This window comes from Vulpes lagopus, chromosome 23 (assembly GCF_018345385.1).
Source record: "Vulpes lagopus strain Blue_001 chromosome 23, ASM1834538v1, whole genome shotgun sequence".
NCBI lineage: Eukaryota > Metazoa > Chordata > Mammalia > Carnivora > Canidae > Vulpes > Vulpes lagopus.
In genome coordinates this window covers 13,171,554-13,197,200 of record NC_054846.1, presented here as the reverse complement: position 1 = coordinate 13,197,200, position 25,647 = coordinate 13,171,554, and the positions used below count along the sequence as shown (strand labels likewise).

The window sequence follows — 25,647 nt, the reverse complement described above, 5'->3', positions numbered from 1 at the left end:
GTCCCCTTCGGTCTTGATGACCCAGAAGACTGGGTGGTGTCTCCAGGGCTTCTGGCCTGGGAGAAGGACCAGTGATGAGGTCGTCTGCACCGTTGAGGGCAGCTGGCAAAGGTAGCACGTGAGGGGGGACAGAGCCCAGTGGAGACGTCCACGGGGGTCACTGGCCATCCGAACCATGTGTCCTCATCTCTCTAGACATGGACTTGGGGAGTCAGGTGCATTCAAGCAGTCCTTTGGACCTTGGGAGTGGGGAGATCTCTGAGGGAGAGGATTTAGAGAAATTGGTGGGCTTGGTATCTTGGCAGATTCCCAGATTTAGAGGATTAGGTGAGTCAAAGCAGCATTTAAGGAGGCAGAGGAGAAACTGTCAAGCTCTCTGCCTCCAAAGCTGAAGAGAAAGAGAGTTCTGTGTGGAAGTGTCAGTGCCGGGAGCCACAGGAAGGTGGGAGGAGAACACCAAGGAACTGGCTCAGGACCCACGCGGGGAAGACTTTGGGTTTAGCTCATAGGAGCCCGTGTCAGGGAGAGGAAGGGAGGGAGAGGATGGCCTTCGTGGGGTGGCAGGATCAAGGAAAGGGTCGGGGGCTTTGATTTTGCAGTTGTGTTTTTGAGATACGGTTTGTGTATGGTGGCGTCACCCCGTCTGGTGTTCAATTCTGGGAGCTTCGATAATCCCCAGTACGTGTAACCAGCACCACCACCAAGACAGAGAACAGTTATGTCACCCTCATTATTCCTTCGTGTTGGGGGCCTTATCAGAGGAAACGCATGTGTGTTTGGAGCCAGAGGGGAGGGGAGCTGTGCTCAAGGAGAAAGTGATGGTGCTCAAGAGGAAAGGAAGGGTTCACCGAGGGAGTGAGGCCCTGGAGGTGGTGAGGAGGCGGATGGGCCCCAAAAGGGGTTAATTCCAGTGAGAAGGAATATTTCCCCTCTTCCTCTGAAGTGGAAGGAAGGAGGAATGTGTGCCTTCAAAGTCTATGATACATTGGGGGGCAAATTCCTTGAGTCCTGCCAACAAAACCATCTCCTGCTGAGCAAGATGGTAAATGTCATATTCCATAACTTCTGCCTTGGCGGTATTATTTCCTATTGCAATTACTATCTGCAGGAATTACATCAAAGTGGAGGGCAGACGCATGGCTGCTTTTCTTTGGGCTGAGTGCCCAAATCCTACTAATACTGTAGCAATTTTAGAACCGATACTTCCAGATTCTCCAAAGTTAAGGGCATCTGCATCCTTTCCTATTCCATACAGTGGAAAAACTTGGCAGCAGAAATGGCTTTGGTCCCTGTAAGTGCCTCACTGCTGAAGAGCCAGCTTCCACAGACGTGTCCTCCAGGCATGATTTGGTGGGAGGGATTCGCTTCTCATCTTGTTGTGCTTTTAACTTAAAATCGCCCTGAAGTAAATTTCCCTCCTAGCATCTGTGATGTCACTTCCATCGCCTCTTGTTGGCTGTCCCACTGCCATCACCCGAGCGGGGTGGGAGTCAGGAGAGTGTTGCACAGCAGTCCTCAAAGCGTGGGTTTGAAGAGTGCATTGGGAATCAAACTGTGGGCTACAACCAGCCTACTTAAAAAGTGAAATAGAGTAAGACACAGCAGAGGGCTAAGTGTGACCTCACGCAACTTATGTTTCAGTGAAGTGTATGTATCTGTACTGAACTGCAACATAAAGTAGGTCTCTACTGTGGATCACAGGCACAAACATTTGAGAAATTCAGGTGTGGAAGTGTATGGGTCCTCTACCAATAGTGTGGCCTTAGGCAGGATCCTGAATGTCCTGCTGGCTTAGTTAGATACATAGTCTGTAAAGTGGGGGTAAAAACAGTATCATTTCATATGGTTGTTGAAAGAGTAAGAGAAAATGCAAAAAGTGTTATGGACTGCCCCTGGTTAGTGGTCAGTGCTTAGTGTTATGATCTCTTTTCCTGCCTTAATCTCCAGTTCAAATATTTGTTTCCTACCTAGACCTTTCTTCTGAGCCTGGAACTGTGAACCTAGCAGCCCGTTTGACATCTCCACGTGGTGGTCCCCCAGTCCTTTCCAACTCAACATATCCAAACTTGAACTCAGCTCCTCCCCACCTTCTTTCTCCAGTCCTCACCACCCCCCTCTCCGCCCTGCCTCCAAGCATGCAGATCCCCCAGCTGCTCCTCCTGAATTCACTTGTCTCTGGAGGGTGTTGCCATTCACCCACCACCTAGGTTGTCTGAGCATCATCTTACTAATGCTTCTAGTAAAAGAATTCTAAGCCTGGGTCATCATCCTTGAACACTCGATGTAGTGAAATTCTGCTCCCAGTCTTGCCCTGTTCACCACACCTCAGCTGAAGTGTGTCCTTCCTTTCCAGTCTTTCATGTTTCTAAGTCTTCAGTGGCTCTCATAGCTTTCAGGTTAAAGTTCACACTTTCAGTTTACAAAGGAAGGCCCACCATGGCCTGGCCTCTGCCTGCCTCTCCTCTTGCCCCCAGCCTAGTACTGCACACTCTCCTCTTGGTCTTCCTCTGCTGATACATACACTTGCAACGCTTGCTCCACCTTTCATTGTGTGGCTGACTCTTACTTGGGCTTCTTAGCTCAAGATTGATGTTCAGGTCAGAGAAACTTAAGTTTGAATCCCCTAATCAATAGTTAATAGCCATGTGATTCCGAGAAGTGACTTTCTGAAGCAGTTGAAAGATCTGTAAAATGGGAATAACAATGCCTTTTAAATGAATGACCATGTGTAAAGAACAGTGTCTGGCACATAATAAATAAATGGTTGTGACTGTTGTTTTATTTATAATACTTATTTTTAATTTTAATAAAGGCTCAGCTTACTTCCTCTGGATCTGAATGTGTCAGGTTGTCAAAGAGCTGAGTTGTTTCTCCTGACTGTTCTTCCCTCTCTTCTTCCCTTGACCAACCTCTACCTGTCCCTTAAGGTTTAATCCAAGGGTCACCTCCTTGGGGACTCTTCACAACCCCCTGGGCTCCCAGGGTAGTCTTAACCTCTGTCAGAGTACCTGGCTGCCTGAACAGTGATACGTTCTTTCCCCCTGGATTCTAAGTCTCCTGAGGGGACTCCTGAGTCTCCTGGTATACCTTGTTCATACCAAGCTCCCTCTGTGCATGCAGGTGCCTGACATACAGTACATGATGAATAATAAATGTTTCATTAATGAATGGATGGATGAGCAAACTCTTGTAATTACTTTCTTACTGGTGTCCCTGTTTTCTCTCTTTCAAGAAACTCATCCTGTTAATTGCAACCAAATTAGTTCTCTTAAAGTAGAGTTGTGTCACTCACCTGTGCTTCTCAAATTTTGCTGTCAGTGCACTCTACTAACACTGGCAGTTAGGGCCATTTACAAGATGGCTTCTTTTTTTTTTTTTTTTTAAAGATTGATTGATTGATTTATGATAGACACAGCAGAGAGAGAGAGAGAGAGAGAGGCAGAGACACAGGCAGAGGGAGAAGCAGTCTCCATGCCGGGAGCCTGATGCGGGACTCGATCCCAGGACTCCAGGATTGTGCCCTGGGCCAAAGGCAGGCGCCAAACCGCTGAGCCACCCAGGGATCCTACAAGATGGCTTCTATGTAGTGTTCCAGTCATTCCTTCTATTTTCCCCATATCTTGTATCTTAAGCAAAACTAGGCTGTTTTCACTCCTTTGTACCTACCCATGCTGGCTCTTTCTGCTTGGAAACACCTAACATCTTAACTGCCTACTGTTCCCCCTTTGATCTTCACCTGTCACAGTCTCACAACCTTGGAAACCCTCTCAAATGCTACCACACAACAATTCCAGAACACTTGTTGATCCATGTTTTCTTTCTCTTTTTAAAAAAAATTTTTTTTTAATTTTTAAGAGAGAGGCAGAGACCTAGGCAGAGGGGGAGAAGCAGGCTCCCTATGGGGAGCCTGATGTGGGACTTGATCCCAGGACCTCAGGATTACGACCTGAGCCAAAGGCAGACGTTCAACCAATGAGCCATCCAGGTGCCCCTATTTTCTCTTTTTTTAAGAAAGATTTTATTTCTAAGTAATCTCTACACCCAGCATGGGACTCAAACTAACAACTCAGATCAAGAGTTGCATGCTCTACTGACTGAGCTAGCCTGCCCTTGATCCATTTCCTAAACAAAAGTAGGTTTGCACAATCCTCCTTTGTACCCTATACCACCTGCCATGGACTTTTCTCCTGGAGAAAGACTGCTCTTTATCTACCAAGTTATTTACATACTTCTTACTGATGGCAAGTTCTTTGACTCCGAGGATTGTGTCTTAAATGCCTTTGTAAACCTAACGGCATCTAGAATATTATGTTGCTTATTGCTTCTCATAAGTGTTTAAGGAAAGGAGCAGAACTGAAAATCAATTAAATCTAGTTCTCCTTTCTGCTTGCCGATTTAACTTTTAGGGGCTGAGGTAGGAGGAATTAGGATTTAACTCTTGCTTTTTGACTCTTAAATATATCAGTAACTTTACGTTGGTGTCATTGTACAACTGCATTGTACTAAGTATTCAATAAGCATGTTTAACAAATTGAAGATTAATTAATAGGTTTTTTTTTAAGGTTTTATCTTTTTATTTGAGAGAGAGTATGAGAGAGAACATGAGGGGAGTGGGGAGCAGCAGAGGCAGAGGAAGAAGCAGCCTTCCTGCTGAGTAGGAGCCTGACTCAGGGCTCGATCCCAGGACCCTGAGATCATGACCTGAGCCTAAGATAGATCTCAACCAACTGAGCCACCCAGACGCCCCAGTAGAGTTTGTTTCCCTTTAGAACTAATATGCCTTCAAGTCTGATGTTGATGATTCTTACTTAGTGTGCTGTGCATACTACTAAAACAAAATGAATTAAGAGTCAAAGTATAGGAAACATGAAGATGTAAATATACAAGCACATCACTGGTTGGAAGTTTTATATGTGTGCTCACACACACACACACACACACACACACACACTTTCTTCACTATCAAGTAAAAAGCCTAGAGGATGAGGACAGTCTATGTTTGGTCTCACAAATATTGAAACCTAATTTTATCTCTTTTTCAAAGGATAGAAGATCCATTGGTATTTGGCTCTTCAACTCTGTCTTCTTGTGACCTATGAGCTCCCCAGCTTGGGTGTGTGCCACAGTGGCAAATGGCAATGGAGTGACCTCAAGAGCTGGTCCTGCCTCCAGGTGGACCAAAGCTCAGTTTCTCTCATCCACTTGAAGTTGATCCTCCTTCCTGCAAGCCTAAGGGCAGGAGTCCTTCTCATTTGTCCTTCCACCCTTCTCCCCATGTAACCCTGAGTAACAGTGAGCCTTTGGGTGGTGGCGGTCATAGCTTTTATGTATCTGAGTCCACTCTCCAAGCAGGTCTTGGAAGCAAGTCAACAAACCAAATTAATACAACTTTTTAAGGAAAGTTTGCCAATTTTCAGTTGTTTACAAGTCTTGATGGGGACTAACTTCCAAAATTAATAAGGCATGACACATGGCATGACACATTGCACAATTTGTACCCAAACAGATTTCATGGAGGTAAAGGTAATGAATTGACTGTGGTGAAATATCACATCTACCCTTACTGGAGCCAAGAATTATATGTGGAGTATATTGATAACCAAAAATTAATTTCCATGTCTTTTTGATGTTGATCCTGAAAGACCACAAAGTCAGAATAATAAAAGACCATTTATCTGGGCATTTAAACACCAGAAACATCCAGGGGTGCCTGGGTGGCTCAGTCAGTTAAGCATCCAACTCAATTTCAGCTCAAGTCATGATTTCAGCGTCATGGGAGAGAGCCCTGCATAGGGCTCCCCACTCAGCAGGGAGTCTCCTTGTCTTCCTCTCTCTCTGGCCCCCCCAAAATAAATAAATAAATCTTTAAAATAAAAAACGTTAGAAGCATCCAAACAATGAAATTGTTTTTAAATGATTTTTTCACCTAGTTTTTAAAAAATCATGCCAGTGTAATAATTGAAGAACATTTACTCCAAGGAGCAGTAGTAAGTGGTAATACTGTGATCTGCCGGCTGCAAGTGACTGGTTGCAACAGCACAATCCACTGAATACAGGGTAAACTGGATCTCAGTGGACTGCGCCACTAATATCATGGCAGTCTTACTGTTCATGCCAAGTTGGGTTGTTCTTGGTCGTTCACGTGTTTTGGTAGGTACAAGCTATGCTAAGACATTGAGTTTCAATTATACTTGTAACACATTACTTGCTAAAACACCATTTTCAATCACTGTGTTGTTTTAGAGTTAAGATAACTAAGTTCCAGAAACGTTTTTATTTTTTTTAAAGATTTTATTTATTCATTCATGAGAGACACAGAGAGACAGAGGCAGAGACACAGGCAGAGAGAGAAGCAGACTCCATGCAGGGAGCCTGACGTGGGACTTGATCCCAGGACTCCGGGACCACGCCCTGAGCCGAAGGCAGATGCTCAACCACTGAGCCACCTAGGTGTCCCATGTTCCAGAAATGTTATTGATCCAAAATAGATTTTGGATAAATACTCTTCTCTTATTTCTATAAGGTTGTTCTTCAATCTCTGTTTTATTCAAACCAGTAACTCCTATGTTGCAAAATTGTCTTGAGAACAAACTGGGATATTTAACACAGACCTGGTATACAATAGGTACTAAGTAAATGTGAGTTCCCTTCCTCTTCATATGCCTTGAACCAAAATGCATATAGGGGAAAAGTAATATTCGTAGAATAAATAGCTGATAATTACTGAGCACTAACTTATATGTAGACTCTGCTGTATCCAGAGATTAGAAGATAGGTAAGGTGTAGTTCCAGAGCTCACTCTCTCATAGGAGAAGTGGATGTTCAAACCAGTAATTACTTCAGGGAGTGATAAGTACAACAGAAGTGTATATATAAACATTGATGGTAACTCAAAGGAGGGATGAATACCTTGCCTGAGTAAAAGAACTATCAGGAGAATTTTCAAAATAGAGGTGATGCATCAATTGAATCTCTAGCAAGAGAGAAAAGAATCGGATTCCAGGCAGAGGGAGGGCATGTATAAAGGCACAAAAGTTTAAGTTTAAACAGAGGAAGGAGAATAACTTAGACTCTTCAGAGGCCTAGAATGAGTGCATTTTAAATTCTTTAAGGAAGACTTGCTGAAAGAAAAGCCTGGAGCCAACAATGGTAGGAATTCCAGCTCCAATTGTTTGCGTTGGAGTTGCTGGGCTTAAGTATGCCACAGTTGGTCATGGAGTCTCTGTGTATCCAGGGATCTAAGTTGGTTTGGATGCTCTAGTCATGGCATCCCAAAGATGGACCCACAGAGGCAGATGAGGGCCAGATCCTCTTGTACAAAACCCAGAAGGCTCCTTGTAATGGACTGAATGTTCGATTTCCTTCCCAAATTCATATGTTGAAACTCTGCACTTAATGTGGTGGTATTTGGAGGTGAGGCTTTGGGGAGATAATTAGGGTTTGATGAAGTCATGAAGGATGGGGCCCTCGTGATGGGATTCGTGCTCAGTCTAACTTGTTAGAAAGTAACTTTGGCTTTGATAGAATTCTGTTGGAGATTCTCTTGTAAAGATAGCTCTCTTTTTCTTTTTGCCTTTCTGTTTTTCTCTTCCTGTTCCTTTCTGATCAAGAGAAAAAGTTATCCCCTTATTTGTAGTTACCAGAGAATGCAATCACCACACCTGCTTCGAATTCCCTTGAGTGCAAAACCACTGTGGGTGAAGTTAGCATTCACATTATTGTTGTATGTAAGTGGAAGGAACGACTGTCATAAAGAAGTGGCCTGCACCTCATCTTTTCTCTTGTTCTCTCTTTACCTTTTCTCTTCAAAAAACATGACTTTTATCAGGGAATATCTTCTGTGTTCATCTTGGGCTTAATTAAGCAAAATTTTAGAGCAGCATAAAATGTCTATGCATATAAGAATTTTCCTTTAATAATATTGCAAATACTTTACGCCAAACAATAAAAATAACAAGACACAACATCTTATTTCATAGTGTTTTTTTCCAGTATGTTTTTAGACTCCCCATTTGAAGGAAGAGGTTTTATATTATAGTTTGAACTACTCTTAAAACTACGTATTTAGGTAAGCAGTATTTTTCTCTTACTTGAAAAAAAATCAAATAACTTTTAATAATTAGATTACCTTTACCCACTGTGAAAGGACTTAGTTAAGGAGTAAGTAGTGTCCTTTCTTGTGTGGCTTCTGTCATCAGTGGGAGACTCTCACCCGTGCCTCGAGGACTCTACATATTGTTAAGAGCTCACTGATTCAGAAATCATGAAAAAACAAGAGTGAAATACAGAATATCTAAACAGCTGTGTATTTTTCTCACTCCCAGTGTTTGTGCCAACCCAATAACCATGTGAACATGTTATAAAGCACACCTTAATGACTGGATTAAAACATGGTCAGTAAGTAGTGTTGAAAATCTTTTCCTGCAGAGTACATCTGACTTTTAGGCAGGTTATGCTCTCCTGATAATCTTGCTTACCTGGCAGTCTAAATAAAGAGGTAAACAAAGGCAAGCTCGAATTACCAGAAATTGAATTAATTGGGGAATAACAGAGGAATTACAATTCGGGAAACACAGGCTGTAGCAAGCTACAGGCCAGGCTGTTGAGGGTCTGGGGCAGGCTGGATTTCTGGGCCAGGAGTGCAAAGATGAGGAAGTCCAGCCAGCGTCCATGCAGTAAATTCACTTGGCGGATGTTCATTGGTTGGGAGATAGGACTAGGTCTTCTATAATACAGGCCTTAATAGGAAATCCATCACTTGGTTCTTAAATTCTGTTCTTCTGAGGGTGTGTGAGATTCTCTATCTCATATCCTCCAGTTCCATTTTATTTTATTTTATTGTTTTATTTTATTTTTAAAGATTTTATTTATTTATTCATGAGAGACACAGAGAGGCAGAGACATAGGCAGAGGGAGAAACAGGCCCTCTTGGGGAGCCTGATGTGGACCTCGATCCTAGGACCCTGGGATCACACCCTGAGCTAAAGGCACACGCTCAACCACTGAGCCACCCAGGCATCCCCCTCCAGTTCCATTTTAGCTTGAAATCCTTTCACACGCCATTTTCCTAGATTTGTTTTACAAATATAGCTCATAGGTATCTTTAGCTGAGGCTCAGTCATAACAAGCAGTATGGAAGTGTGTCACATGAGGACCTGGCCAGCAAGACTGTGTCCTCCAGTGCAGTATTGGTCGCATGGTCCAGGGTGATGTCCTGGCAGGCTTGACACCAGTCATTCTCCAGCAGACACTATTGGAAGCCATGTGCCAGGGCGGTCTATGTGCTGCGTTGCGTCATCACTGGGGTGTGACCCTGCCCCTGTGGGGTTTACAGGTTGGTGGGGAAGCAGCTCTAACCAAGCAAGCAAACAGATATGCATGTCATTACAAACGGTGACAGTTGTCATGAAGGATTCAACTACGGTGGAGTGCTAGGTAACAAAGGGGGGGCACCCACTTAGGATCGGAGGGACAAGGAAGGCCTCAGAGAGGAGGCAGCATTTGGGCAGAGAGCTAAGGAAACAGGGGCAGCCTTGTGGTAGGAGGTCGGGGGTGGGGGAGCAGGCCAAGTACCCAGAAAGCTGGCACCTTTCTCATGAAGACTCAGTGATGTTGCCATTTACTAACAAGAGGCCACCTCTATCGGGATGTAAGATCTCAGAATTTGCACTTACTGGGCCAGCTGAGTCTTGAAAGGCCAGGAACAGTGGAGAGAGAATGATGGAGGGAAGAGCAGGATCCAGAGGCCACAGGAAGGCTGGATAAAGGTCCCCGAATGCTGCTAGGAAAGCCCTATTTGATCAAATAGAAAAACAGAAATAAAACCTGGTTTTATAATAAATAAGCTTTGTGGGCAAGTCTAAATTAAGGCCGGATTCTTTCACTTCCATTTCTGGGGACAAACAAACATGTGTTAATAGCTTTTTAAAAATAGAATGGAAATTCTCCTGAGGCCCGTCAGGGAACAGGAAGGAGAAGGGCCTGAAGGCGCTGGCCATCCGATGCCAACAACATCACGCAGGTCTTTTCAGTAACTCCTTGTACTTCTCTCACTCTACCCTCCTCTCAGATTTGACCAGGGTGAAAGGCTTCGTAGCAATCTGTACAACTGCTTAATGACTTCCAGTCTTCTGTGTTTATTTTGGTGTCGGATTTTTATTGTCAAGGTCATTCGAAAGATTTGCAGCTTCCAAACTAGGCAAAGTTGGTCATTTATGTCCTGTATCTTTTTTTTTTTCCCTCTCCATTCCCTGGAGTCCGCCTTCTCTGTGAATCCCCCTCTAACAGGATGTCGTGGTTTATTTTTTCCCTGCCCTTTGCCATGTGGATGGCCAGAGTCTTAACCTTTTAGTCCTCTCATGCTTTGTGGTGGATTCCTGTTACTCTATCTTGGGAACTCCTGCATTGGATGTGGTATTTTCGTATCCATATGCTCTAAACCATTAGCTCTTCAGGCAGACCAGCTGAGGGCCCTTTGTTATTCCTCAGTATGGTTTTCTTTTCTCATCTTAGCAAGACCTGTGCTTGTATTTCCAGTCATTTCTTTTGAACCGTCCTACAGAACTAATGCAGTCATAATGAACTCCACACAGCCAGCAAAGACCACCAGCTCCCCAGGCCCACCTGGGAAGAAGGGCAGTGGGACAGATGGAGAGAGGTACACAGTCAGGCCTGAGTCTGTGTCAGTCTTTGCTACCTGCTAGTTATATGACACTGGGGGGTCTCGTCACCTCCCCAGACTTGTTTGTCTGTAAGATGGTGGTCAGACGGGATATGGCCACAGAGGTCCAGGTGTTCTGAAGAGATGCATGAGGGGTGGGTGGAGGTGGGGAAGACAGCAAAATGAGAGGTGAGCATGTTGGCAGGGCCCCCAGGACCAAGGCCAATGTTTTGGAGAATGTATCTTGTGGCTTTCAAACCAGGAGACTATATCATCTCTATGGTTCTTTGGAACTTTAAATACCTCAGGCGGTATGAAGGGATGGGAATCTTGTGCCTTCCCGCTTCCAGTCACTGCTTCCCTGTCAGGGCAAGAAGGGAAGGGGTTAGGAGCCAGCCTGGGAGCTGGGGTTGTGAACTGAGCCTCATGGGATTAAAAAGTGATGGAGCTTATGCTCTTGATTCTGGTTGTTGGTCTGAGACTGAAGATCCATATGACAGTGGGGTGGCTCATATCCCTTTAGAGAGTACCAGCGTCTTTGAACTTAGGCTTGTGGTCTTTCTTTCTTTTTTTTTAATTTTTTTTAATGTTTATTTATTTATGATAGTCACACACAGAGAGAGAGAGAGAGGCAGAGACACAGGCAGAGGGAGAAGCAGGCTCCATGCACTGGGAGCCTGACATGGGATTCGATCCCGGGTCTCCAGGATCGCGCCTTGGGCCAAAGACAGGCGCTAAACCGCTGCGCCACCCAGGGATCCCGCTTGTGGTCTTTCTTGATGGGGCGGGAAAGAACATTGGGTTCTTTCCGGTTGGGTATATCCTGGCCAAGGTCCCTTGCCAGATCCCAGCTTCTCACTTTCTCCTTTCTCAAAAAGTCCTGCCTTCTTTCTACATCAGAGAGTAGTTAAAACAAAGAGGCAATTCTGTAGGGAGCCAGCAGATTATCTATGACTCACACTATATTATTCATCTGTGCCTGGGCTATGTTCTTTCCAGAGGAGAATCCCCACTGAGTTAGAGGACGTGATTAGGACATCTGACCTTGTGGACTGCTCAACACTTCAGACAGGTTGGGTTAGCAGACTCGTTACCTGGTAGTGAGATCAAGACGCGGATAACACATAGTTTTTTTTAAGATGTACAAGAGGAGATTTGATTCTTGGAATAGCTTTATAAGAAAGCCTTTACATCTCCTTTGAGTCAAGGGAAAGAAGTTTAATTATTAATTGCAATGTGTCTGGAATATGGCCTTTTTATGGCATTAGAGAAAGAATTCCTGACCTGTGAGGAATTTGATATGAATTAGAGAGTAAAAATTTTCCTGACCTGTAGTGGGAAGTAAAGCAAAATGTCCTGTTTGCATTCACAGATAGCTAGAAGGTAGGAGACAAGGAAAGAAGGAATTAGGAATTACATGGCATTATCCGCCATGTATTTGACTATCTTACAGCTCAATTATTTGCAATTTCCACAGTGGTGGGACTTGTTTTCTGGCAGTTTCCTCCAACCCTCCTAAAATTTCCCCTATCCTTCACTCACGGTATATTGTGTCTTCTTTCATCCTCTGTGTGTAAAACTTAGGGATGTTGTGACCTTCCATGATGTTTCTTACGCCTGGATTTCTCTGTGAATAGCACTGAGAAGTGAGGTACAGTTTTTCCATCTGCGGGGAACAGCTTGCCTCTGTCTACAGAACACAGGGTGATCCTGCATCTAAGGAAATGGTTGTTTTTACCATTTCTTGTGTACAAATAAATTGTAGATATTGTAGGTAATGATTACTTAATTATATTTGTGTACAAATAAATTATAGTTACTGTTTTTCTTTTATGAGATTTTTGTTGTTGTCCTTGGATTAGTTTATAAACTTGTTAAAGTTCATCTGGCTGTGTCATAATATTCAGACTCTGAATTAGGGTATAGTGGACCCATTCCTCTTAAAGCAAAATCCATAAAAGCAAGTGCCAGCCACCTCATTAGGTTTGATCAGGGTGGGCAGACCATGGCCTGAGTCTCAAATCTGCCCCACTGCCTGTTTTTCTTACAGCCTGTTAGTTAAGAACAGTTTCTACATTTTTAAAAATATTTATGTATGTATGTATGTATTTATAAGTAACAGGGCTTGAACTCATGACTCTGAGATCAAGACCTGAGCTTAGGGATCCCTGGGTGGCGCAGCGGTTTGGCGCCTGCCTTTGGCCCAGGGCGCGATCCTGGAGACCTGGGATCGAATCCCACATCAGGCTCCCGGTGCATGGAGCCTGCTTCTCCCTCTGCCTGTGTCTCTGCCTCTCTCTCTTTCTCTCTGTATGACTATCATAAATAAAATAAAAAAAAAAAAACTTAAAAAAAAAAAAAAACACCTGAGCTTAGATCAACAGACACTTAACTGTCTGAGTCACCCAGGTGTCCCAGTTTCTACGTTTTTAAATGCTGGTGGTGGTGGTGGTGGTGGGGGTATTAAAAGAAAAATAATATTCTATGACGTGAAATTTCTATAAAACTTATGTTTTTATACATTTTTATTGGAACACAGCAACATTCCTTTGTATGTTGTCTATGACTGCCTTCACACAACAATATTGTTGAGCAGTTGCGACATGCTGTATGGCTTGCAGAATCTAAAATGTTCAGCAATGGGCCATTTGGAGCTAAAGTTTGCCAACCACTAGGCTTGCTAATTAGCAATTAGCAATTAGACTCTTCTGAGCTAGGCACTGTGCTAAACCACTTCTGGGCATTGTCTTATTTAATCCTCATGACAACCCTACAAATATCACCCACCATAGAACACCTTCCCAGTTGGAAGCAACACCTATGAGCATCTTTGGCAGGCCTCAGGTGGAGGCCACAGATAAAAATTGCTTACTTGAGATCAAATCTATTTTTTAATCTAATTTATTATTTGAGATTTATGTCTATGTCTCTCTCATGAGTATGCATAAGTTCCGTAAAGATAGTGACCTAATGCCAGTGCAGTACCCAGCTCATAGTAGAAGCTAAATTAAAAGCTTGTTGAACAAAGTAAGTGGGTAGGGAGTAGAGAGAGAAAGGGAGAAATGGGGAAGAAGAGAGATGGGAAGAGGAAAAACATTATTAAGGAAGAATTGGGGTGCACTCATCATTGGCCCCCTGGCCATGGATGGTACACTTGGCACCAAGGTGGCTTACTGCATGCCAGGGCTTACAGGTGTCGGTAGGACACCCTGGGCCCAAAAGGCCCAAGCAGACCCATGTACATATCCCCTCCTATAATTTTAGCTCCTATAATTTTGCCCCTGCTCCCTTTGCCTCTGGTCTTCCTGTGACATCCTGGTGTCCAGCCCAGACACACTGCCAACCCTTGAGGTAGAGAGCTAGGCAAGGCAGTATTTGCATTAACACATATCCATTCAGAGGAGGACATGAGAGCAAGGCCTCCCATTCTTGTGTCAAGAGATGATGACTGTCCTCATAGGATAAAATTTTAACTCTGGAAAGGTACCACAAGGAACCATTTTTTGTCTTATCTTTCCAAGAAGGCTGCTGACTCTCAAGGCAAGAAGCTGGCCAGTGAGGACTCACTTCCACTGGCAGATGAACAGTACAAAGTAGCAGACCTTGTTTCTCATAAGAACAAGGGGCAGGTCCCCGGGCTGGTTTAGGATTAGGAGTTAGTGTGAAGACTCACCAGGAGCAACAAAGTAGCGCTCCAGCCTCTTAGTCAACTGTGTCAAGCCAGCTAAGTGGGTGAGAAGGCCAGGGGAGGCTGTGTCCAGCTGAGGGTGATAACAGCGTATAGATTTATCTTTTCTGATTTTGCACGACTCGGCCCACTCTCATTTATTGATTTACTTCACTTGGCAGAAGAAAATAACTAAGGGGGAAGAGCATATCATCTAGTCTATTTGTTCATCCTCCAAAATAAATGCTTATTGAGTCCCTATGTGAGCCAGGTTCTAGGAATACAAAAGTAAATCATTAGTCATTCCTAAAAGAACTCAGAAACCTAGTAGTGCCAATACTACTAGTGCTAGTACTGTAGTAATACAGGTATTGACTGCCTCCTATATCTCTTCATAGATGAAACCATTTAATTATCACAATTATGCTGTGAAGTAGGTTATTGTCCTCCTTACATGGATGTGGAAATTGAGGCACAGAGAGGTTAAGTTACTCAAAAGTCCTAAGTGGCAGAGCCAGGGTTCAAATCCATCCTGACGCTTGGGCCCAAACTCTACCCTGCACCACACAGCTTCAGATGCTAGTACTGAGACTGTGTTAAGCACCGTGCTAAGACACGTGGATACTATACCGTTTAACCATCAGCACAGCCTTACAATATTTTACAAATGGGCTTACAGGGGCAACGAGCAACCTGAATACAGAGCAAATACAGACGTGTCTCCAGAGCCTCTGCCTTAGTTATCGCATCATGGTGGTTAGATTCTAACCCTGGGAGGTGTGCCCAGGGTGGGCCCGTGCCACATATCCTGCTTAGGAAAATACTTCCAGGGACGCCTGGGTGGCTCCGGGTTGAGCGCCTGCCTTCGGCCCAGGGCGTGATGCTGGGGCCCCGGGATCGAGTCCCATCCACATCGGGCTCCCCGCAGGGAGCCTGCTTCTCCCTCTGCCTGTGTCTCTGCCTCTCTCTGTGCGTCTCCCATGGATAAATAAATAAAATCTTAAAAAAAAAAAAAAAGGAAAATACTCTCGCCGGATTACATGTATGGGGGAGGCCTTCAGCGGGGACGCCAAGTTCCGTCCTCGTCCTGCCTCTGTGCGCCCAAGTGCCCGGACTCCTACTTGAGCATCTCCCCGGCTGCAGCACTGAGCTCTAGGCCGGTGAACGCGGGCGTGCAGGCGTGTGGGCGAGAGGGCCCCTCCTCGGGTTCGCGCTCCAGGGTCACGTCGGCGCAGGAGGCCGGATGCTGCAGAGCCGCAGTCCCGGGAAATGAGAGAGGGCCCCAGCCGGGGCCCCCACACTGTTGGGGGGTGCAGCCAGGGCGGTCCCCGGCCCCCGTCCCCACGGCTCGCAGCCCTTATTGCTGCCACCGCAAGCTCGAGCCCCCTCGCCCCCTGGGCTCTCCCATCGCCAGCACTTGCATCAGTTACTTTACCGAGCTGTCCTGTCGCCCGGTGAGAAATAAGGTCAGAAAAAGGAAACCTACAGAGCAGGGGGTTAAAGATCCAGGATAGAAGCAGAGGGGCGGACACCGGGTGGGGAAGGCCCGCGGCGGGTCTTCCGCGGGGGCGGGGCTCGGCGCTAGGGGGCGGGGCTCGGCGCCAGGGGCGGGGCCTGTTGCCGTAGAAACCGCCGGCGGCGGCGACCCGCCGGGTGAAGGCTCTCCCCGCGCGGTGGGGCCTGGGAAGCCCGGGCCGCCTCCCCCTGGAGTAGAGTCCTAGCCGCGGCGTCATCTGGTCGGCAGAGAGGAACATTTCTCGGGGTCCCGTGCACTACCTGCTGGTTTGCACACAACCCGCTGCACGGGGTAGAGAGGAGGCAGTGGGCAGAGGGGAGGCGGCGCCCAGCAAGGCGTGAGTCGCTGTGCACCCGCGGCCTCAGCGGGCTCCCCGGGCGCCCCTCGGGGCCCTGCCCCCCAGGCTCTGGTCCGAGCCCGGCCTCAGCCCGCCCGGCACCGACTCCAACTCCATCCCAGCCTGCTAGTGCCAGCCCCCCCCCCCCCCGCACTGATTAATTAAACATGGTAAGCCACGAAGCACGCAGGACCTTGGCACCGCCTATCATTCAGTTGTCAGGATGAAAAGTGCGATCGTGAAGCTCCGCAGAAGGGAAGAACATCAGCGTGGACATTAATGTAATTCGGAACCCAGGGAAGTCGGGGAGGTTCTCTTCCTGGCCAACTCAGGACAGAGTCAGCTCTGAATTATCCAGGCCAGACGATGGCACAACAAGAGTGGTTTCTGTTTCGGGGCTTTTGCTTTTTATGTTTTCTATTGTCAGAGCAAGACAAAGAATAAGAAGGGGTAGGGGTGGCGCTGGGAAGTTTGGTAGTTCGATGGATGGCAGACCCTTGTGATTTGCTTCAGGCTTCTCTGTAAAGGACATGTTCAGGCTGAGAAGGGGCTTGGGAAGATCACTGGGAAGGAGCTCAGACTGGGTAGACGAGCAGCACAGCTGTGGGTGTGGGTTCTAGCTGCCAATCAGACGCAAAGGGCACAGTTTTATTTTATTTTTATTTATTTTTTAAAAGATTATTTATTTATTTATTTGAGACAGAGAGAGAGAGAGAGAGTCAGGTAGAGGGAGAAGCAGCCTCCATGCAGGGAGCCTAATGTGGGACTTGATCCAGGGTCTCCAGGATCACACCCTGGGTGGAAGGTGGTGCTAAGCCGCTAAGCCACCAGGGCTGCCCAAAAGGCACAGTTTTAATCTAATTTTGTGGTTAGGAAACATTGGCATAGAATACAGGCCAAGAGATATGGCATCTTTATGCCATTGGAGACCTAGAAACTTCATTTTCCCCATTACCAACTTACGGTATGTACCAGGGATGAGAGCCAAGGTGTGTGGGGGTCATACCCCTTTCCCCCTCCAATCTTTCATGTCATCCTGCTTATGTAGCCACCTCACGGTCTAACTGGTGTACACCACAAATGAAGCACACATCACATTCCCCATTTATCTTAACCCTACTGTCTTCAAGGAAACACTGTTGTGGGCAAACCAGGTCATTCTCAGGCAGGTCTGCATCAGCCCAGGCCTCAGGTTAACCTTTTACCCATGGTAGGTGTTGTGGGTTGAATGATGTACCTCAGAAAGAGAGGCTGAAGTCCCAAACACTGTACCTGTGAATGTGCCCTTACTTGGAAATAGGGTCTTTGCAGATGTAATCAGGTTATGATGAGGTCATACTTCATGTGAGAGGGCCCTAATCTGATAAGACAGGGATCCTTTAAGAGGAAAAAGGAAGACAGGGAGGGAAGTGCCATGTGAAGACACAGAGACAAACATGGAGAAGACAAACCTGTGAGAATGGTTAGAGACTGGAGTGATGCCCCTACAAGCCAAGGTAGCCTGAGACTACTGGAAACTGGAAGAGACAAGGATCTTCTGCTAGAGTCTTTGGAGGGAGCTTGACCCTAGGAGCTCCAGTTCACCTTTACTACACAATTGCCACTCTACTGGCCACATAACCTTTCTTTCTTTTCTTTTCCTTTCCTTTTCTTTCTTCCTTCCTTTTCTTTCTTTCTTTCTTTCTTTCTTTCTTTCTTTCTTCTTTCTTTCTTTCTCTTCTTTCTTTCTTTCTCTTCTTTCTTTCTTTCTTTCTTTCTTTCTTTCTTTCTTTCTTTCTTTCTTTCTTTCTTTCTTTCTTTCTTTCTTTCTTTCCTTTTTCTGAGAGAGGAAGGGAGAGAGTGCTGTGTGTGGGGTGGGAGGGGCAGAGGGAGAGAATCTTCAGCAGGCTCCACACCCAGCACAGAGCCCCATCTCATGACTCTGAAATCATGACCCGAGCCAAATCAGGAGTGGCTTACTTAACTGACTAAGCCACCAGGTGCCCCATGTATCCTTTCTGAATCTCAGTTTCCACAATGATAATAATAATGCCTCCTCTGTTTCCAGATCAGCATTGCAGATCAAACAGAAAATGTATTATAAAGGTGTTTTCTAAATTATAAACCACCAATCAGGGTGCCTGGTGGCTCAGTCAGTTGAGCACCTGACTCTTGATTTCAACTCAAGTCATGGTCTCAGGGTCCTGGGATCAGGCCCCACGTCAGGCTCCACTACACCTACTGGGGAGTCTGCTTGGGAATTCTTTCTTCCTCTCCCTCTGCCTCTGCCCTTCCCCTGCTCATGCTGTCTCTCTCTAAAATAAAAAATCTTTAAAAAATTTATTAAAAACACCAATCAGATATGAAGAATTCCCTCTCCCTAATGCTCCAACTATTTTCCAATTCTGAGGTGAACATTTACCTTTATATCATGTTATGTCACTCATTCACTTCTAGAAGGACTTTTGTCATTCTGTATCTACTTATTGGGCACCTACTATGTGATGGGCACTGCACTAGGAGCTGGGGAGTTAGAGGTAAAAATTTGGAGCCATCAATAATTTTCAGCAAAGAATGCTGTGGAGCACATAGGACTGACACTCAATCCAGACTGGGGATGGGAGGGGTTGGGATTGGAGAAGGAGTCAGAATTTTTTTTTAACTTTTTTTTTTTTAAGATTTATTTATTCATTCAGAGAGAGAGAGGCAGAGACACAGGCAGGAAGTCAGGGCTCCATGCAGGAAGCCCGATGCGGGACTGGTTCCGGGGTCTCCAGGATCACGCCCTGGGCTGCAGGCGGCGCTAAACCACTGTGCCACCGGGGCTGCCCCAGGAATTTTTTTTTTTTAAGTGAATGGTGTCTTTGCTGAGTTCTGAAGAATTCAATGAAGTTAAACAGGGGAAGGAGTCAGGAAAGGATAAGAGCATTCCTGGGAAAACAAATGGAATGTGAGCTTAGAGATTCCTGTTTCCTAAAAGGAGTGCTATTAGTAATTTGAGGGGACAAATGTACTCATATGAGACTCTCCCATGTATTGGAAGGTGTTTGGCATCTCTGTCCCCAAATGTTGGTAGTACCTGCCTGCTCCCCCAGCACACAATCAACATAACAGCCAAAAATGCCCCTTCACATTTCCAAATGCGTACGTACCCCACCACTTCATGGAGAGGTTGGGGAAGGTATCATTTCCTGGTTGACAGCCACTGCTAAAAAATGCATGGTGGCATGTCTTGGAACTAGAATATGACTGGGGAAGACAGAGGTGGAGAAAAATGAGGAAGGCAGAGGCCAGATCATAAATGACCTTGTATGTCATCCTAAGGAGTTTACTTTCTAGAAAAAAATTTCCTTGATCAGGGATAGGTAGGCTGTATCTAAAGGGCTTTGGATTGAGCCTGGCACATAATACATGGTCAGTACATTTTGGATCTCTGTCTCGGAGGATTGTATCAAATCCAAATAAGTTAGCACAAGTTCTGTTCGTTTCATATTCACTATCTGTATACTTCCTGAGTACATCACGGTCAAAGTGACTGATGACAGGTAACTCGCTAATGTATGTTCAACTGGAGGGAAATGGTGGGGAGGGGCAAGACAGCTCCAGGAAGTCAGTGACAGCAGCCTCTTTCCTGTGCAGCAGACTCCATCCCAAGAACTTAGGGTGCTTCTCTGCTCTCACAGCCTTACAGTCTGACTGTGTGAGGCCTCAGTACAAGCAAACTCCAACTCGGAAGGAACCTGTGCCTTGGTATACCAACAGCCACTACCACCACCATCCACCTGTAGCCAGGGAGTGCCAAGGAGAAGATGCTGTGGCCTCCTAACACATCCCATGGCAACCCAAGGCCCAGCTTATAAATAGTTGTATTTATTTGCCAACATATGCACTAAAAATGAGGCTGCGTTTTCCTATAATAAACAATGTTATGTTTGTTAGATTGCAGACCGAGCCCTCCAAACCCATTTACCCATACAGTATTTAAGCCATAGCGATGAAGGTGTTTGGAACCCAACTGTCCTATGTAACGCTGTTTCCAGGAAAGAGATATTCCCAATTCTGGGTGAAAGATCAGAAATACATATGACCCCCATTTATTCTATCCTATGACCCCCATTTATTGTCTTCACCCAAGGCTCTAGCCACACTGAACTATGCTCTCAATTCCTGTGAGCCATCTCTTGCCTCCAAGCCTATGCATGTGCTGTGCTCTATTCCTGTAATGTACCCCACGCTTCCCTGCCCCACTGTGTCCTTCCTCTGAGCTCCTAGAGACTCCACTTCTTCTTCCTGTCAAAGTACTTACCACTCAGTGTAGCAACTGTCTGATCTTAACCTTCCTGAGGGCTGAGATCCTCAATGCCTACTCAGTGCCTGACCCACTGGACATGCAATAAATATTCATTGGAATGAATGATTGAATAAGCGAACCTTCTGTGAGTACGAGCCCAGCAATAAGATCAAGGATCTCCTTCTTTTCTACCATCTTCTGAGAACACAGGCTTGCTCCAGTTGTATGCCCCCAGTTTGGGTTGAGTGGAGGAAGAGGAGAGAGGCCAGGAGATGTGCTGGGGGAGAGGTCAGCATTCAGTGAATTTGGCCTCAGAAAGGGCCAGCAACAGCATGAGTGAGAAGAGGGATTCCCACCATACATACAGGTCAGGCTCCTTTGTGATGGACTCTTGGGAAAAGGACATGGTAAAATGGAGTGAGGGTAGCCTGCTTGTCGTTTTAGGAGTCAGTTCTAATTAAATTGTTAACTTTTTTTTAAAGATTTTATTTATTTATTAGAGACAGACAGAGAGAGGGAGGCAGAGACACAGGCAGAGGGAGAAGCAGGCTTCATGCAGGGAGCCTGACATGGGACTCGATCCTGGGGCCCCAGGATCATGCCCTGGGCTGAAGGCAGCGCTAAACCGTGGAGCCACCCGGGCTGCCCCTAAATTGTAAACTTTTAAAACAGAACATATGTCCATCCAACACCTGTACAGAGATGTTTTTAGCAGCATTATCCATAATAGCCAAAAAGTGGAAACAACCCAAGTGACAATCAGCTGGTAGATGGATAATCAAAATGCACTATCTCCATACAATCTACCATAAAAAGGTTGAAAAAGGAACAGAATACTGATACATGCTACCATATGGATGAACATTGAAAACATGCTAGGTGAAAAAAGCCAGATACCTAAGACCACATATTATATGAGTCTATTCATGTCTGGGATCTATAGAGGGAACCATAGAAACAGAGGGTAGATTAATGGTTGCTTAAGACTCTGGGCAGTGGGTCAGGAGTCCCTGGGTGGCTCAGCCGTTTAGCACCTGCCTTCCACCGAGGGCATGATCCTGGGGTCCCGGGATTGAGTCCCACATCGCATTCCCTGCATGGAGCCTGTTTCTCCCTCAGTCTCTCTCTCTCCCTCTCTGTGTCTCTTATGAATAAATAAATAAAATATTTTTTTAAAAAAAAGACTGTGGGTGGTGGGAATGTAGGGGTGATAGCTAAGGCACAAGAGTTCCTTTCTGAGATGATGAAAATGTTCTAAAATTGGCTGTGATGATGGTTGCCCGCATCTGTGAATATACTAAAAGCCATTGACTTATACAGTTTAAATGAGTGAATTGTATGGTATGTGAATTATATCTAAGTAAAGTTGTTAAAAAAAAAACACAAAACTTTTTTTAAGATTTATTTATTAATTTTAAAGAGAGAGGGAGTACGTGAGCAAAGGAGGGGCAAAGGGACAGGATTTCAAGCAGACTCACTGCTGAGCAGGGAGCACCAACGTGGGGCTCCATCCCACTACCCTGAGATCATGACCTGAGCTGAAATCAGGAGTCAGACTCAAAACTGAATGAGCCACCCAGGCAGCCCACAAAACAAAACTTCTAAAAGCAGGGTCTTAACCTGGGCTTTTGAGAACTGGGTACCACCTAAAATAACATGGCAACATTGGCGTGTCCTGCCTCTGTCAGCTTCACTGGGCGCTCTATGACCCACTCCCCCAAAGGTAATCCTAACTGGTCCGTAGAGCTGAGTGCCCCGTTACAGGGCTCAATGCAATGCCTGACTGCATGCAAAGAATGTGATGAATATTAATGTAATCAATATGAGAATTAACAATTTTATTATTAAATAAAATGTTTAGTGTCCACTTTAAAACTAATAACTAACCAAAATATAGAATGCAGTATGGTGGGACTCCTGGGTGGCATAGTGGTTGAGTGTCTGCTGTAGGTTCAGGACCTGATCCTGGAGACCCGGGATCGAGTCCCACGTTGGGCTCCCTGCATGGAGCCTGCTTCTCCTTCTGCCTGTGTCTCTGCGCCCACCCTCCCCCGTGTCTCTCATGAATAAATAAATAAAATCTATAAATAAATTAATTAAAATCTTTTTAAAAATGCAGTATGGTTCTCTGCCCCTAGTGCTGTAGAAAAGGGAAAGATTGTAAATCCCATTCCCATATCTAGGTTTTTTTAATTCTTTTTTTTTTTTTTAAGATTTTATTTATTTATTCATGAGAGACACATGGCAGAGGGAGAAGCAGGCTCCATGCAGGGAGCCCGATGTGGGACTTGATCCCAGGACCCCAGGATCATGCCCTGGGCTGAAGGCAGGAGCTTAACCACTAAGCCACCCAGGGATCGCCCTAAGTTTCTTAAATTCTAAGGTATTATTTGTAAGATGAGGATCTGATTGTTTTTATATGGCCATTTGATCATTTTCATGTTATTAAAGCCTTTTAAAAATAAGTTGAGTCACCTAATAGGGAATCAAGCTATGTATGTATGTAAGGTGTGTCAAGTTCCTCAGCCCTTAACTGCGCAAGTTCCCAACGTCAGAAAAACAACAGGTTCTGTTCACCCCCTGAAGCAAATAAATGTACCCTAGGATTTTTGTCCGAACGACCAGAACCACAGAAAGCAGAGGAATGTCGCTTGCATTATGGAAACAGGTGCTCGGGCCTCCCTAACTTAGGGAAGTCAGCGTGCCTCGCACACGCAGTCTGCACACACCTGTGATTTTGAGCTGGGGTTTCGGTGCCTCGGTTCCCTTCTGGAATCCGCCCCCCGCGGGCCCCTGGGCTGCCAGCTCACCCTCTGTGACTTGTGGGCGGGCGCGGCCGGTGCCCCCCCCCCCCCCCCCCCCCCCCCCCCCCGGGCCGCGGCCGGGCCGGGCCGGGCCGGGCCCAGGTGTGGGCCGCGCCGCAGCTGACTGCTGACTCAGAGCGCCAGGGCCGCCCGCGAATCTCCTTGCAGCTCGCTGCTGCATCCCCATCCCACAATCCCTTGCTAGGTTTGCTGCAGTCTTTTCAACAGACGCTGAGTGCGAAAAAAGATGTCCTGTAAGATAGAGATTGATTGGTCTGGATGCCGAAAGGGGTCTCCCACTTGTTAATGACCCAGAAACATTCCTGCCGACTTTGCGGGGCCTCCTCTCTTTTCCTCCGTTTGTCTGCTCCTCGGCCCTGTTCCTGAGCTGGCGCATCACCTCACGGAGCAGGAGATATGCTGGGCTGCTGATGATGGCTGCACTGCATGGTAGGGGATTTTAACCAGTCTCTTTGCACGGTGGTGCTTCCAAACTTGGGAGGTTGGCGGAATGTGCATTGTTCTTTTGGATTGCCGCGGAGCTGCAGCGACAGGCTTGGGAGGATTTAAGTCTTTGCCTCGTTGATTAGTCTGTCTGCAGAAATGGGTAGGTCCGAAAGGTTCCGAATTGCCCAGCGTTACGCCAGGTGGATAACTGATGTCTCTTGCTCTCTCTATTCTGGCTTTTTCTCTCTTTTTTTCCACCCTCGTCTCTTGGGGATGCTGCATGCATGCTCTGTTAACTAGCAGAGGGAGACCCACTCTTTGCTTAAACAAAGGCACCAAATTCAGAATAGGGAGAAAGTCATGCAAGATTTTCTTCTCAAGTTCCTAATGTGATCTGACTACATTTTTGTTTTTACCAGTCTTCCATTTTAATGTGTATTCGGCTTATTTTAAATAGAAGATTCCCTCCCCCCCGGCCCCCCACTCCAACCTACCCACCCACCCACCCAGCATTTCTCCGGTGGGTGCGAGGAAGGGGATGAAATATTTGAGTCGCCCAATTCCTTCCTCCATCCCCCAGGGCGGAGGAGAATGTGCGATTAGACCCTTCCCCCACCCGATCCTCTGTCGGAGAACCCTGGGGTTGAGTGCCACGGTTCCCAGTTACCATTGGAAACCCATTCATTCATAATGCATGACTCCAACCTCTGAATCCTGAATGCCATTGATGATCAGCAAATATGCAGACGATGATTTGTTTTTATTTTATTTTTTTGACATTTTCCCCTGCTTTTGAAGTAGACTCAAATCTGGGTGGAGTTCAATGGTGGCTTTACATGGAAAAAAAAAAAAATCCTTGGGTTGGACCTTGGGTTTGCTTCCTGAAACAGTGGATATGATTTTTCTGACAGCTTTCTCTATTAGCCTGCCCCACCCTGTCATTATTCCTTATTTTGGGAGGATAGGAAAGCAAGTAGGAAAGCTATTTATTTGAAGCTAAATACTGAATGTTAATAAGTGGATTTCTGAACCAAAAGGCAAAATATGTCTGTCTTAAGATAGATTCGGTGTCATTGCTTTAAGGAGCAGACCTGGATTCAGAATGAAGCATTTTAAAAATGATTAGTTTTGTTTCTTTGGCTTAGATCGTATTACTGTGATTTTCTCCCTCATGAATAAAATTGTTAGAGGTTTTTGTTCATTTTTTTTTTTAGATTAGAATATGTAAGGAGAGACATTGTTTGTCCAGATCCTCAAAATGATTTCTTAAGTATTGGGATTCAGTTCTACCTAGTGTGAACCTATTTTCTGGTGCCTTTCATTATTTTTTTAGGCAGATGCTTTAGCAGCACCATTCCTAACCCGCTGTAATGTTAAATAATGCACGCCCCTCCCGAGCAAGCACACAATGAGAAGTTTCATGTGTGCTGTGGTATGAGAAAGCAGCTTTTTGTTACAGAGATGTGAGTAGTGGCCTTTCCTAAACCTCTACGTATTTCTTTCCAGTTTTCTCCTAGAAAGACCCAAGTGATTTGCATTGGAAAGGTTAAAATAGGACTGAATGTACAAATGTTCTCTGATAGAATGTGCCTGTTTCAAGAAATATGAATGCAGGATATATATTGGTTTTTTTTTTCAGGATATATAGTCCATATATTTTAAAAATGAGAGTAAAATCTATACATATTTTTCACCGTAGTTAATATTATAATCCTGAGATGACTTTTTTTTTACACTTACAAGATAAAAGCTTAGTGGATTTTCTTGCTTGTGAAATAAGTAAAAATACTCATTCTTTGTCTTACTAAGAATTGAAAATTCCCTTCATTTAGATACTTGGAGACATTAATTTCTCCAAACATATGACTTTATCTATCTTTAAGTCAAAGAAATTATAAGTATGTAGCAATTAAAAACATTTAACCTGGATTTAATTTTTAAGACTT

At 45.3% G+C, this 25,647-nt stretch overlaps 1 protein-coding gene across 8 annotated transcripts in view; it reads left to right on the top strand.

Moving 5' to 3' along the window:
* TRIM2 (tripartite motif containing 2) overlaps nt 1-25,647 on the top strand; it is a 177,856-nt gene that overhangs the window by 88,013 nt on the left and 64,196 nt on the right. The window contains exon 1 of one of the 8 annotated variants that reach the window (XM_041738034.1): nt 23,462-23,704. The exons of the other annotated variants lie outside the window; for them this stretch is intronic. Within the exon in view, the coding sequence (XP_041593968.1) occupies nt 23,702-23,704 (3 nt within the window). The 5' untranslated portion in view covers nt 23,462-23,701. Of the gene's footprint in view, nt 1-23,461; nt 23,705-25,647 lie in introns of those variants that run through there. 8 annotated transcript variants of the gene reach the window in all.